Source organism: Pezoporus flaviventris, unplaced genomic scaffold (assembly GCF_033815535.1).
Source record: "Pezoporus flaviventris isolate CSIRO_AGI_PZ_B2104156 unplaced genomic scaffold, CSIRO_AGI_Pfla_v1 ptg000021l, whole genome shotgun sequence".
Taxonomy (NCBI): domain Eukaryota; kingdom Metazoa; phylum Chordata; class Aves; order Psittaciformes; family Psittacidae; genus Pezoporus; species Pezoporus flaviventris.
The window spans coordinates 10,088,736-10,103,759 of NW_026892569.1; the positions used below are offsets into that span (position 1 = coordinate 10,088,736).

The 15,024-nt window shown below is 44.9% G+C and overlaps 3 protein-coding genes across 5 annotated transcripts in view; 1 reads left to right on the forward strand and 2 right to left on the reverse strand.

Moving 5' to 3' along the window:
• The window catches only part of IFT122 (intraflagellar transport 122), a 429,684-nt gene that overhangs the window by 149,615 nt on the left and 265,045 nt on the right, over positions 1-15,024 (reverse strand). The window lies entirely within an intron of this gene.
• Positions 188-1,542, forward strand: MRPS25 (mitochondrial ribosomal protein S25). Its single transcript, XM_061456025.1, has 4 exons — positions 188-340; positions 443-549; positions 859-946; positions 1,168-1,542. Exons 1-4 carry the CDS (start codon positions 207-209, stop codon positions 1,358-1,360), a joined length of 522 nt encoding a protein of 173 aa, XP_061312009.1. The 5' UTR covers positions 188-206; the 3' UTR covers positions 1,361-1,542.
• On the reverse strand, positions 1,884-14,695 carry RBSN (rabenosyn, RAB effector). 2 transcript variants are annotated; one of them, XM_061456003.1, is made up of 12 exons: positions 14,672-14,695; positions 14,221-14,492; positions 11,875-12,018; positions 11,349-11,449; positions 10,695-10,740; positions 10,420-10,581; positions 9,290-9,531; positions 8,378-8,448; positions 7,359-7,445; positions 6,792-6,894; positions 6,263-6,337; positions 1,884-5,387 (listed from the first exon to the last, which is right to left on the reverse strand). In XM_061456003.1, exons 2-12 carry the CDS (start codon positions 14,381-14,383, stop codon positions 4,251-4,253), a joined length of 2,331 nt encoding a protein of 776 aa, XP_061311987.1. In that variant the 5' UTR covers positions 14,384-14,492; positions 14,672-14,695; the 3' UTR covers positions 1,884-4,250. The 2 variants fall into 2 exon arrangements, with proteins under 2 accessions (XP_061311987.1, XP_061311986.1); XM_061456002.1 differs by lacking the exon at positions 14,672-14,695 and having other exon boundaries at positions 14,221-14,619.

Here is a 15,024-nt window from a genome sequence, read left to right on the forward strand (position 1 = left end):
GCTCGCTCGTGCCAAGAACCCCATCGGGGTGAGCAACCTCCCAGCGCCCTCACCCGCTCCCGTGGGGCTAACAACGGAGGAAACGAGCGCGGCGCCGCCCCACAGGCGGTGCAGCGGATGCATTTCCGGCCTGCGCTCCGGCCACTTCCGGCTCCTCCACTTCCGGCTCCCGCCAATTCCGGGTCCCGCCACCTCCGGCCGCCGCCATGCCGATGAAGGGCCGGTTCCCCATCCGGCGCACGCTGCAGTACCTCAACCAGGGCGACATCATCTTCAAAAGCTCGGTGAAGGTGATGACCGTGAACTACAACACGGGGGGAGAGCTCAGCGAAGGGGCGAGGTGAGCGCGGGCGCGACGGGGCGCGGGGCTCAGCGCCCTCCTCAGCGGCCTCTGGGCTCGCGGAGACAGCCCGGCTGGCGCCTGTGTTCTTCTTCCTTCCAGAAAGTTTGTGTTTTTCAACATCCCGCAGATCCAGTACAAGAACCCCTGGGTGCAGATCATGCTCTTCAAGAACATGACCCCCTCGCCCTTCCTCCGGTTCTACCTGGGTAGGTCCCGCCGGCCTTGGCCTGAGCGCAGCCTCGGCTGCAGCGGTGGCTTCCCCGCTGGAAGCGGGGTCTGAACCGGCCGCGGCCTGCGCTGCAGAAGGAGGGAGCGGGTGCAGGGAAGCAGCTCCATGGGTTAGTAAAGCCCCTGCAACCCTCTGCCTCCGCCCCGAGTCATGCTCTTTGCTTTTCCTGCTTAAACGTTACACTCTACCCAACAGCAGCAGAGAGGCTGATGGCTTAGTTCTGGGTGTTTAGAACGCTTTTCTCCAGCTATTGTGAAAGTGTCTGATTACAAATCTGTCTTGACAGACAATGGAGAACAAGTTTTGGTTGATGTGGAAGATAAAACCAACAAAGAGATTACTGAGCACATTAAGAAAATCCTGGGGAAAAGCAAGTAAGTGACACTTAATAACCTCCTGTACCCTCTTGCATACGTCATAATACAATCCCTGCAAACTTCTGTCAGGTATACAGAGGGAAATGCAACTTCTCCCAGATATATTTGGCATGAGCTAGGAACTGTAAATCTGTCCTTCTGGTAAACTGGGGCCAGGGGAAGGAGAGGAAATGTCACCATTCAAGCTTCTGATAATAACAAATGGATCTTGTTTCTAGAGAAACGCTTGAAAAAGAGGAGAAGGAAAAGAAAAAACTGTCACATCCGGGAACGTTTGGGCCCAAGAAGTACCATCTGCGAGAATGTATGTGCGAAATTGAAGGCCAGGTTCCCTGCCCTGCTTTTGTGCCACTGCCCAAAGAGATGAGGGGAAAATACAAAGCTGCAATGAAAAATGAAGCATCAGCCTGAAAGCTCAAGCCATGCAGTTGTTTTTCCTCGGGGCTGGATAATCAAGGTACTTCAGTGGGAAAAAGAACTAAAAGCTCCTGGAAACAGGAACAAACAAGTTCATATAATACACGGGAGACAAAGTTTTCTCAGAGCTACAATAAGAATAATTAAAGTGAAAAATAAATAGAAGCTGAAAGCCAGCTTTTTTTGGTGCCAGTTTTACAAAGCATTACAGTCAACACTGCATATAAGGCAAACAGAACAAGTGAAACAACGCCTGTATCCTACTTGTGCCTGCATGTATAAGGTTGTATAATGAGATCATGTTTGTTTTGGATAGAGACTAGGCTAAAAGTCTTTTCTGAATCATCACAGCTTCTGCCTTACCAAACAGTCACACAATACCTCTAATAGCAGATAAACATGTGCTTGTACTGTATTGCTTGCAATTTGGAGCAGCTGACTGCGGAGCTAAGGACCGAGTACAAAACTTCACACCAGTTCACCTGTCCTATAAGAACTGTCCAGACCAAACACAGCACAAAATAAACATGTTGGTTTATTTCATCTCTTTACAAAGTTCCCACACAGAGCAGCGCATGCAGCTTTAACAAAATTCAACGCTAGTCATTTACTGAGCTTTATGGACGTCTTCATTCCTTTGTGCCTCGTGAGCCTCACAACAGCCCAAATATCAGCGTAAAGTCTTCACTTTGGAGATGACTTTAGGTATGAGTTGTCTAGTCTGTCACATTAACACTGACAAAAGATGAGGTATGCTAGTTTGTTATCTGCTTGTAAAAATACATGTACAATAAGGCTACTTTAATTATTAGTGTATTAGACTGAAAATACAAACAAGGCAGGATAGCTGCAACAAGGAAAAAACACTTTTAAAATATGGAAGCTGAATCCACTGAAACTATTTTTCATGTTGGTTCCAAAACAGCTCTGGGTTACAGTGCAGGGCACAGTCCTCCTGACCAGTGAACAGCCTTAAATATCTACCTTACACTGCTTCTGTTAAAACAGTTCCAGGGGTTACATTTCCCTGTCTTAACATCCGTTTTCTCCTACCTTTGTAAATTTGGTGCCACAGGGCACATTTTATTAGGTTATGAGCTTTGAGAATCCTGTGCTCCTTTCACCTGGTGCCAAGTAACACTCAGGGACTAAAAATCTAATCAAACATCTTGGTATAAAACCTTCATGGTCTTGCTCTGCACACCTTTCAACATCAGATTTAGACTACAGTAAGAACATCAAGTGTCTTTAATGGGCTGCTCATTTTTGATTAGTTACTAGTGCTGTTAAGTGAGGAGGTGGCTTGGTTTTTTTAAACAAGAGTTCTGCAAATCCCCTCCTCCATCAATTTATAGCGAGCTAAAACCAGAGTCCCCGCTCTCCAGGTAGTGCAATTATTTGTGTCTCTAAAATGTTACACAACGCTTGGGTTACAGCTGTGCTAATTAATATATATTATCAGAGACTTAGTTAACACGTGTCCCATTCCATGAAAGTTTACACTTCTGAATAAGCCCACTATTAGTGCTATACAGGGTGATCTGTACAATTTCCTTTATTTCAGCTTTAAATAAATACATCTTTTGGATTAACTTCTCCCTTCCACCCTTTCACACACCGATGCCTGATGATGGACCTCTGTCAAAGATAAAAATCCAGGCAGCTCAGACTCCCATCTCTCGCAAAGACACGGGCTGACCTAACCTGAAGGGATCCCACATTTCTGATACCAACCTTCAGAGCCCAGCTCTAAGCCCTCCTGCATTACCAGTGCTGGCCATCACCCAGGCATCCCCTGGACCACAGGATCCCAAGATCACTCAAATTTGGAGCTTCTTACTTAAAACAGACATACCTGATTCTCAGAACAACTTCCAAAGGGAATCAAATATGAAACAGAACTGCTATTTGACCCTATGGCCACAGACTGTCTCCCAACTGTCACAGAATTCCAGTTCAGTGGCACTGCAGCTCTCCATTGTAAACAAGATTTCTGTTCCTTGAATTCTACAAAAAGAGGGTTCCAGTCTCACAAATGACACACGTGATCATTCGGTCACCCAGAGAAGGAATGTGCAGATTCCACAAGATAATTAGGAATTGGAGGGTCACTCCTACTGTAGTCTGAAATGGTGCCAGCCTGATGCTCTTCTCCCCGGAAACAAGTAGGTACTTGCTTCCTGAAGCAGGGCTCTGAAGTCAACCCAGCATGCTCTATTATTGTAGTTTGTGCTCCGAGCAAAAAGGAGACTAAAGGTGATGAAAACACAGCATCCAGATTTTTATAAACATATTAAAAGTTACTCATGTTAAGATCAGTTAGAAAGTTCTCAGTCTTAAAATCCCTTTTACATATTAGCATTGCACAAAATTGATCTGTATATTCCGCACCTCAAAGAATCACAGTAGCCTTTTTACAGCACTTCCTGCTAACACCATCAGGCACTGTAGCACTGCACCATAACATTACTGGGATGCAGAACTTGAAAAGTTTTTGTCTCCCTTTAGTTAAACCCCCACTCGAAAGGCCAATACTGTTGTAACAGAAAGGGGGAAAGAGAACAACCAACATTGCAACCATTTCCAAATCACAGTTCCCTATTAGCACTTAGCCACTGCGACCAAAATAAACACAGAACAAGACCAGGCAGCACTGTTGTAACAAGTCATTCCAAAACTCCTTAACACAAGTGTCTGGGACCAGCAGCATACCTCAGCGATTCTTCAAGACTGAGTAGTAGTGGAAATGCCTAGCTGAAAGTGCATGAAAGTCAAGACTCCCCCAATTCCCCCTTGTGATCTGTACTCCTCTTTGCAAGTATCTGCTCTACCTTCCCATATCTTAACAGCAGATTTAAAATAATGGTTACCAAGCCCCATTGCTTCAGCAGCTGGATTTCTCCTTCTGCTTTGCTAGTGTGCGCTTCAATTCCTTTAAGTTCTCTGTCAGTACCTCCACCTCATCCATTCGTCCACTATGTTTGGCATCAAATATATAAGCTTTGATATTATCTATCTGTTGAAGAAGCAGTTCTTCCTCTATAGCCTCCTCTCCAGAATTCTCACTGTCGTCCTCCACTTCAAAGGGATTGGTAGAAGATCCCTCTTCAAAAGGATTCCCAGAATTCCAGCTGCCCTCTGGTTTTTTAAATGGATTTTCATCCTCTTCAAAAGGGTTTGAAGTACTGCCAGGTGCTCCATTGGTTTGTTCCTCCTCCTCCTCATTTTCAAATGGATTATATTCCTTTTTATCACTTTGCAAAGCTGTGTTAGAGAAAGAAACCATTGGAGAAGTGTCTTTGGCAAATGGGTTAGCAGGATCTTCCTCTAACTGAGGGGTATCTGCTTCGTCTTCAAAGGGGTTTAGACTGGCTGGCTGATCTTGGGCTTTGTCACACTGTGGGACGTTCTGGGGTGCAAACGTGAAAATCAAGTGCTCTTTAGCTGGCAGCTGCTCAACAGCAGGAGTTTCAAAACCTGGGTCCCCTCTGACCCGAGTAATATCCAAATCCAGTGCACACGCTGTCAAGTTATGGTTCTCATTTACAACTCCCTGCTGATGCTGCTTGACTTCTCTGAAGTCTAAGGAGCGTGTCCTTGAATGCTGAGACATGAGTTTGTGGTGTTCTCTTTCCCACTCTTTTTCACAAAGCACTTGAAGTTCCTCCCTCTGCATCTCTTCCTCTTCTGCCTGTTTTTTAGACAGCTCAATAGCTTTCAGAGTTTGTTGTTGATCATACTCATCCTGAAGCTGCCTCAGGTTCTCTTGCAACATATGGACCTCATCTATCCTATTCGCAGCCTTTGCTTGCTTAATAAAGGATGTAATATTGTCAATCTGCTGAAGAAGAGGGTCTGCTATCTCACTCTCACGTGATATGCTAGATGTAGGTAACCAGCCTTCAGATTTCCTGACAGTTTCTTTCTTCAGGTGAGTTGCATCACCATTAACTGCAGCTGCAGATCTGGAGATTAAATCTTTCTGCTTTTCTTCTTGCTTTCCATGTGTTTCAAGAGCCACCTAAAGTGAAGAACACATACTAAGAGAACACCATGACCATGAAAAACCCTGTTCTAAACATCTGCAGGTACAAGCAACTCACTGATCTTAGACATTGCTGGCTGTCACTGAAAGGAATCAGCTGCGTTTCTGGTGACTTTGCAGAGAAAAACTTATTTTCATAGTACTACCCAAATGCTTCCCTTCAGTTTGTTTGTGATGATATTGAGCAAAGTCCCATGACTTCTGCCTCTACAAACTTAAAGGCAAGCAAGAGCAGTGACAGTGCTTTATAGAGAACAAGAAATGCTGAATGCAACTGTGCAAAGAGTGCTCTAAGACTGATTTGGACAGCAACGGGATCACACCTGACTATAGCAGACATCTGTAGTAGAGCATCTTGTGTTAAAAGGCCATCCATATCATTAGCTTTTGGAGTGCAACAATTCTTATTTCTCAACTTCTACCTCAAAATAAAGCTGCTTTAGTTTACAATTAGTGATATCCTCCCTCCTAACTGAAGAAACTCTCTCAAGAGGTATCCTTATTCCCATATATCCTTTTTCACCACCAAAAGCAGCCTCCAAATTCTACTTGTGCAAATGAACTCCAGAATACAATTTGAAAACCCATGTAGATTAACACACGTAGTTTAAGGCTGCAGAAACAGCACATGCCACCAAGTCACTGCTGCTTTCTGGAGGTGTTCAGCTGCTCACTACACACCTGTTTATGTTCTGGATGATACAGTGACTGTGTTACACAAGGCATGGAACGATTTGCATTAAAAAAAAATGAAAAACTGAAATCCAGCTACTCGTGCACACACACCTATGAGGCTTAAGCTTTTGAAGGAGCCCCTGACCCATGATGTAGCAGATCTTAACCTGTCTTACCATATGCAGTCTTCTCTTCTTCAGTTCTTCATACTGATCTTTGGTTGGCAGGGACATCAGGCCAAGCAGTTTCTCCTGGCAAAAATTGAAACACATCATTGCTTGCAGGCATTCAAGTATTTGAAAAGAGAGATGCCACCAACAGAACACCCCACAAAGAAAAGGTACATCTACACTGCAGTCACTGCTGCAGACCTGAGCGGGTCTTTGCTGCCAGAGCTATCCTGCTAGCTGGACACCTCAGCAAGAGACAAAGCCAAGATTCACACATTCGCTTAGGTCACTAAACTCAATGCTGCTCTGACTGCACTCTCTGTATTCAAGCTAGCTCATTTTTGGCTGCCGTAAGTCATTAGGACAAGCAATGACTACGCAAGTACATACAGACTATATGGGGAACTAATGACTACACAGAAAACGTCTAGAACTAAACCTCCTGTCAAAATTGTTGCAAGCCACAGGGATGCCTGGCAAAGAAGAGAACACTACATAAAAATCTACATTCAGTTCATAACATATGCTCCATTACCTGAACAAAAAGTGTAGCTGAATATCTTATCATTCTCTGCAGCTGTAGTGTTTTAGGATGAGGCTGGGGATCTTCATGCAGGCCTAGACTCAAAATCTTCTTACTGCATCAAAGCAAAGCCTCATGAGTTCAGAAACAAGGGCCAGCAAAAGTGCAACAGAAGGGAAGCGAGACCACACTGGATGAAACTTCATGTTTTTAGGTAAAGCACTGTGGGGGTTACAAGTTGTAAGACTTCCCACTCATCTTTAAAAAAAATACAAACAAAACCCAAAACCCAAACAAAAAACAACTGTGCCTCCATTTGTTTCCTCTGGCTTAGTTATTTGCACTGCAGAGAAATGCATGATTTTTAAGGCTGGAAAACGAAGTAGAAATTGATGGTGCACAAGGACAGCATCTAACTTTTCACACGCTCCTTACAGCTGAACAAACTGACTGTCCGTATGAATAAGCAGGTATGTGATACACAAATAGAGACACCAATAGTTGGAAAAAACTGTAGAGAAGTCATAAATAGACAGACACACACATGCTGGGGGAGGGGGGAAGGGAGAGATCTTTTACCTTAAGGCATCTATAAGTTCGTATACTTTTTGAATCTCCACCCTCAAGTCATTAGCATTGTCAAGACTGTAGGTTGTCTCCCCAGCACTAAGAAATAAATACAACTTCATTGTAAGACATGCTTCCAGCTAACAATACACACAGCACTAGAAGTTACCCCAAGATGACTAAGATTGGTCGATGAGAAAATAAACATGAGCTGGCAGTGTGCGCTCACAGCCCAGAAAGCCAACTGTATCCTGGGCTGCATCAAAAGGAGCGTGACCAGCAGGTCAAAGGAGGTGATCCTGCCCCTCTACTCTGCTCTTGTGAGACCTCACTTGGAGTATTGTGTGCAGTTCTGGTGTCCTCAACATAAAAAGAACATGGAACTGTTGGAGCAAGTCCAGAGGAGGCCACGAGGATGATCAGGGGACTGGAGCACCTCCCGTATGAAGACAGGCTGAGAAAGTTGGGGCTGTTCAGCCTGGAGAAGAGAAGGCTGCGTGGAGACCTCATAGCAGCCTTGCACAGTATCTGAAGGGGGCCTATAGGGATGCTGGGGATGGACTCTTCATTAGGGACTGTAGTGACGGGACAAGGGGTAATGGGTTAAAACTTAAACAGGGGAAGTTTAGATTGGATATAAGGAGGAAATTCTTTCCTGTTAGGGTGGTGAGGCACTGGAATGGGTTGCCCAGGGAGGTTGTGAATGCTCCATTCCTGGTAGTGTTTAAGGCCAGGTTGTACGAAGCCTTGGGTTAGATGGTTTACGGTGAGATGGTTTAGCGAGAGGTGTCCCTGCCCATGGCAGGGGGGTTGGAATATGATTGGCACCTCTGTGGGAAGTGCCAGTGTTACCATCCATAGGTAACTCAGTGCTACTCTGAAGAGTGTCCAAAAGACAACAGATAATCTAACAGTGCTTTTTTAATAATTTACACACTCTTGCAGACTTGGCACAGTTCCTCAGTCCTTCCTAGTCTTCTGAGGAAGAAAAGTACATACATACATTCATAAACTCAGCAAATAGGGCTTACTTTAGTGATTCTGCCATCCTTATATACTCTGGTGCCTTCTGGTCAACCTTCTCCATGCAGAATCGGAGTTTCTTGTTTAAAACAAAATGCGTGAAAAAAGAACTTCCATTAAACACTTATGCAAGTACATGCTGACATAAACCGTGCACACTGCATGTGCACATTCAAAGTTAACCATGAGAAAAGCCATTTAATTATTCAGGATGACAAGACCCTCCATTTTTCCAACACAGATGGCATAGTCAGGAACAGAGAAAGACTCCCTGAATTTCTGCAAGGTGAATTTTGCATTCAAAAGCTGTTAGAATGGGTGGCTTGGACAACTTCTAGCCTTAAATCTCTTCACAAAGCGCACCAACTCCCATTACTATTAACTTGGGGGGGTTGTGGACTCAATTTAAAAGATACCTGATGATTGTCAGTACCCGCTTTCAACACAGTTGAAAACAATGTTCCAACCATACACTCTTGATTGATCTCACTGGTTTAAAAAAAACATTTGCCATGAGTGTGATGACAAACAGTGCTGACAATATTGAGTCCTATAGCGCTACTGCAGCCCAAAGTGCACCGCGTATCATTGGTTTAAATAAGAACTGTTCTGGGGAATCCCAGCTGACACAGTTCACAATTTTGAGAGGTGCATCTCAGAACTATCAGTTCTAAGGTATGAGAATGAAGATGCATCTTAAAATGGTGTTATCATGATATAACTACTGCATGGCAATCAGCTCCATCATTTCAGACATATCTTTGTTACATGGCATAAACACGAAGTAGAATCTATTCTAACACAAGCGAGTATTAAGTCATCAAGTAAGCACTTGGACATGAGATAACAAGCCTGAAGTCAAGTAGTGACAACCGCAGGCAGATAGACTGCGGATGGAAGCAGCAAAGACTCTGATTTACCTCATAGAGTTTCACAATCTCTGGAGTGTGCTCTTTCTCATCAATCTGTTGTTCTCTTTTCAACAGGGTATCTTTGCAGTGCCGACAACATCGGATTCGGTCATCATCCTTCTCATCCAGAACTGAGCTCACGCTGCTTATGCTGCTAATGCTGCCACGGCGGGAGCCATGGACACTGTTAGGTGAGGAGTTTGGGCTCGTATGAGAGCCCAAGGCCTCTCTGCTGGCACTAGTGAGTTTGCCTAAAAATTACATACAGGTAAGTTTTACAGCAACTGGAGAAGCCAACAGATTTTACTGACACAAATGAACTGCACTTTAACAAAAACTTCACATTCAGGTCATATCCGAAAACCAAGTTGAAATAATCTGCTGAAAAAGACACACAGGAACCTATGACAATCAAGGCTGCAAGTCAGAATTTGGGTCTTCACTGTAAACCTGCTCCATCCTAGAAGGAGCTAGAGAGCAGACTGTTGAGAAGCACCTACTTGGCTTGTGCCTAGAAGCATTCTCACGCTGGAGCTTGCACAGTTATAGAACAGCATGTGCAACAACAGGTACCTTAATGTTGCCCATGTTTTGTGCTTAACTGAGCTGTTTGGAGAGTTCAGTTTATTTATTTCAACAGAAAACATGGTGTCCTCTCCAATGTGCTGAATGAGGAAATTAAAGTTTGACAGGTTTCTTAAAGGCCTGTGGCTGAATTTCTTTAATGTCAGCATGTGGACAGCCATGGCAAAGACTGGAAATACATGCAATAGTTTCAAATGTCAAGAACCTTGGCAGTTTTAATTCCTTGAGCTTATATCTTCATAATTATGGTACTTGGTAGACTCAAATACTAAATATTAATTGTATTTACTAGTAGTATATACTACTACTTCTTCTAGTAACTTTTTTAGGGTTATGTAACACTCCCAAACCTGAAGAAGGAATGGAAACAAAGAATGGAGAAATCATTTTTACTCTGTTTCACACACAAGTGGCTGAATGATGAATTAAGGACCAAGTTTTCCTCATAGACAGAATGTTACCAGCAGCTTTTTTTCTAATGGCAGAAAGGCAGGACAGAGTTAGCACTGAGTGAGCTAAGGAGAGGAGGAATTAACATCACACACCGCACTTACTTGCCAAAGGAAGACCAACAAGTTCCATGCACTTCTTGCACATAATAGACCCACAAAGGCGGCAGTGGTGACGTCGGTTTCGAATACTGAACTTATTGCCACAGTCTGGGCAGAAGGGAACATCCTGGTCACTGACCCAAGGCACAACAGACTTCTCTATAGCTGTGATACGGCAAGAGTAGGGAGGAATACACACAACATAAAATACTCATTCAATTAATTCCTCAGCTGGTTAAACTACAGGAACAAACAGTCTGAGGTAAGCTCATACCAACCTCTTATTTTGGCTGACTCAGTGTTTGCTCTGTCAAACGATGTAAGCTAGTAGGAGATAAACAACACATTCAAGAAAATGGCACTTTGCAAGAAAAAAAAACAATACAGTCCAGCCCAGTGAGAAAAAGAAACCTATAGATTTGGAGAGACAGAAGTCTCAGCCTGTTCTGCACCCGATTTCCTGCAACTTCCCTATTTATTTCTAATGCAACATTCATAAAGTAGTTCCAAACAATGACACCAAACCTGTACAAATCAGAGCATTTTGGACATAATCCTTACAGCATCCAGCATTATCTGAGACAAAATGCAAGTATATCATTGGTAGATTTTGAAGAATGGAAAGCTGGAAGAATCATGACAAACAAATCAGGGAGAAATATAGCCAATGATGAAGAAAATATATGGGGAAAGAAACAGTTCCTGAAGCAGGTGGATGCAGTATCTTCATCTTGAAACTAGTGCACAAAACAGAAGTCAAATCCACAGTATGGGCTCAGACCAAGCACAGTACTCAAGGATAAAAAAGGAAAACAGTAATGTGTGAAGAGTATTAGTTTAGTATCCTTTATAAAAGTGGCTGCTAGATAAATGGGCACACTTCATACTAAAGATATATTAAATATTAAAAATATTAAAAGCATCAAATTTACCTTTTCTAACCTGATTATTAACTTATTGACTTCTACTACATAGTGATCAATCCTGGCTGCTCGGTGTTTCTTGAAATCAGAGAGATGGCTTCTCATAGCACCTAGAGAGACAGCAAAAAAGTGTTCACAGTCACCCAGGTGTTCTGAATGGATTTAAATGCCCCTTGAAAGACAGCTCTCCACTACTTACGTCTCATCTTCAAATTAAATTTTAAAGACAAATTAGAACCCTACATTTTCATGGTGCTGCCCTAAATAAAACATGCAGGTTAAAGCCCAACCTCCAGGCTAGCAATAAAACAGCATTTTCTTTCTAATACAGAAAACAACAGGCACTATGTTGAAGACAACATCTGCAACAAAGTTTTTGCCCTTCTTCATCCCTTAGTTACATCTGGCAAGCTATTACCAGTTAGTAGTGTTCTCAAAACCAACTCCACACAGTTCCATGCAGCATCAGCAATACTGTAGCACTTTCCCAATTAAAGAAAAATCCTTGCTGCATATCACTTTCTAGCTCTCCTACCAACTTCCTGGGGCTCCCACATGTATGGATCTACTCCACCATAGCTGAATGACTCATATCGTTCCTGAGATCCAGAATCAGTTCTGTCATCTCCTTCTCGTTTCAGCAATTTCTTCTTTGCTCTTTTGGCCTTCTGGACTAGATCTGAAAAGGATAAATCCAAGTTACCAAATGTGGCAGGTAGTCACCAAATATTTGTCATGTGAAGTTTCTCATCTTTTAGCACTGATCTTTTTCCTTGATGACAGTTTCACCCTCAACATACTCTGCTTAGAACCAGAATGTGGCTCAGGGAATCACAGATGACTTGAAATGCTCTTTGTTATCTGTCGCAAAGTAGCACTATGATCCTAATGATAAACCAGCAGTTTTAGACATTCCATTCAAGGACTTCACTGTAAAGTAGTAAGCTGTCTTTAACTATAGGACCCATTTCACAGCATTCTGGGGCATCATGCAGATAATATCTTCATTCTCTGAATTCCTGAGGACTTTCTTAGGTTTCAAGGATGTTCAACACCGTCTTGTTGCACAAACTACAAACTAAGAATTTCAGTGTGCTTGTACACATAAATACTTTCAGAAGCACTAAACAGCCCCAATCTCCTGTCAATGCTGGCAAGAGGGCAGTCTCCTGAGGCTTGAAACTCCAGACCTTCTGAAGCTACGCTCTTCTCTGTATGCTAGGAGAAGCTGAAGGCCCTACTCTTCCTGCCAGACACAGTCAGCTGTGGAAGTTATGCTACCTCCCAAAATTACACTCAGTGATATAAAATCCACTTCTCAACAAAGCTGTCAGGGATTTCTCCTCCTACTCTCAAGCCAGCACAGAAACACCAGCTAGACCCTGCAGTTCAAGTTTACACCACCTAAATAAAGAACAGATTTGCACCTGAGACTTCAAAAACCTGATACACTCAAAAAGAAGTAGGGATGCCTCATGGCTTTGTCACACACACAAAAGCTTTTCAAGCAATCCTCATAATTTTGTTTCCCATGAACTCCAACTTAACCACGTCAATATGACCCAACTGAATCAATACAGTGATTTGTAAGCATTTCTAGAACTCCAGTTAGAGTAGTTAGAGTTGAGCACAGTCCCTACAACAGGCAATTTAAATCAGTGGTTCTGCTGACCTTCCTTCTTCTAAAAGGGACCTCACTGGATAGACCTTGACATGAAAGCCTAGGACAGAAAGTAAGCAGACAAAACCAACGTCCTTTATGTAAAAACATGCATGAAAGATGGCCTGAGAAGTCACAGTACACTAGTCTAGATTAAAAGAACACTGAGAGAACAAAATCAAAGCACAGGTGTTTTGTATTAAATAAAAGCATTTTGGAAATCTTGCCAACCCAACTTGTTGCTTTCTTCCCTCTTACCATGGTGAAAACCACGGTGTTATTTTGGTTTAAACGCTCCATGGAAGCACCTGTGATTCAGCTCTTTGCAGCACTGTACCCATGTAAGAACACAGCTGCAGTACTGAGCACTCTGCCTTCGCTGTCCAACAGCGGCACAGTGCCAAGAGCCAGGAAGTAGCCAGACTGATGGAAAGCAACCTAAAGATTTGAAATATTCTGTGCTGCCCTTGAGATAGGCTTGTTAAACCCACAACGCTTTCACTGAGGAAAGAGGCTTTTGAAATAACAGTCATCAATCTCAGGGGAAAAAAAAGCAGAGGCAAGAGTAAAGATTCAGGGCAGCCAGGCCACCCTCTCTCATATAATAAACACAAAAGGACTTTTACAGGAACACACAGAATTATCACCAGGTTTGGCACATTTTTCTCTCAATGTAAGACGACACCGAGTACACAAGGGGGATAAAAGGGTAAAGATTTTACTTAAAGAGAATTCAAAGGGGTTTACAGACCGCAGATGGCAATCCACAGCACAACCCCGGGACGTTCCCAGCAGCTACTGCTACCTCCACCCACATTCTTCTTTTTCTCCCCAACAACCTTTCTGAGCTTTACACACTGTAACTGCAGTTTTACCTACTGTCCGAACACGGGATTAATAAACCAGTACCCGGCAAGTACCAGAGATTCCCTTTATTCAGTAAGGTCTTCAAGTAATGCTTGAGAATTCATCTGGGTTACAGCATATATCAAGAGTTTTCAGATAAAAACAAAGCAACCCAAAGGGCCAATAATAAGTCACACACAGAAACAGACACTTGAAGAGTGATGGGTTTTAGTGGCTGCTTCCGAATTTTCTTATCGAAAGTATCGGAAATAATGTAAAACTCCTGCCTGGGCCTGAGGTAACGCGCGGCGGGAGCCCCGCGGTGCCCCCGCCTGGCAGAACCGAACGCGCTAAAATGCCGGTGACGGCTCTTACTTTTGAGCTGCGCTTTGACATCCCTGTCCTCGCGGGAGTGCTCCTCCTCGTAGTGCGTCTGGAGCTGGTAGAACGACTGCAGGTCCTTCAGGCAGAGCGGGCACAGGAACCCTTCCCGCATCTCCGCCGGGTCCCCGAACGGCGGCGGGCAGCCGGACGCCATGGTGCAGGCCGCGATCGCTCTCCGGGCTCAGCAGCAGCGGCGGGGCAGAGCAGGGCACGGCCGCCCCGCAGGGCCGAAGCGCGGGGCCGGCATCGTCCTTCGCGGCTTTCTGGAAGAGACGCAGGCAGCGGCGTCAGGCGGGCGAGCGGGCTGACGGCTTCGCCCCTGCTCCACCGGCGGCGCCGGAGACACTGAGGCCTACTGGGCCGCGGCGGGGCCCAGCTGCGAGCGCGGAGGCCCGGCCCGGCCCGGCCCGTCGCTGGCGGCGCACTAAGCAGGCGCACGTACCCTGCACTCGCCGGGGGCGCTGCCCCCCAGCTCGGGCGCGCAGGGAAAGGAGCAGGGCCTAGCGCCCGCGCCCACCGCACAGGGGCGGCCGTTACAGGCCCTCGCCCGGCCCGAGGGGCCGGAGCTCGGGGGCGCGGGAAGGGCTCACCTCGGGCCTAGCAGGAGGCACGTGATAGCAATGGCACCCGCCGGTAGGCCCCCGGCTGCCCGGGAGCGGTAAGGGGCGACGGAGGGTGGGGCGAGCACCGAGCTATCGATGGGCGGAAGGGGTGGGGACAAGCAGGGCTCATCCGGGGCCGGCGGAAGATGCGGGGCCTCGCTAAGGCATGCGCTGCCGATCGCAGAGCTATGGA

Coding starts and splice junctions, on each gene's coding strand:
- MRPS25 (XM_061456025.1), top strand. CDS start 207: ATGCCGATGAAGGGCCGGTTCCCCATCCGGCGCACGCTGCAGTACCTC. Junction 341..442: donor GAGCTCAGCGAAGGGGCGAG/GTGAGCGCGGGC, acceptor TCTTCCTTCCAG/AAAGTTTGTGTTTTTCAACA. Junction 550..858: donor CTTCCTCCGGTTCTACCTGG/GTAGGTCCCGCC, acceptor CTGTCTTGACAG/ACAATGGAGAACAAGTTTTG.
- RBSN (XM_061456003.1), bottom strand. CDS start 14,383: ATGGCGTCCGGCTGCCCGCCGCCGTTCGGGGACCCGGCGGAGATGCGG. Junction 9,532..10,419: donor TGTTGGTCTTCCTTTGGCAA/GTAAGTGCGGTG, acceptor TGTAATTTTTAG/GCAAACTCACTAGTGCCAGC. Junction 8,449..9,289: donor AGATTGTGAAACTCTATGAG/GTAAATCAGAGT, acceptor GTTTTAAACAAG/AAACTCCGATTCTGCATGGA.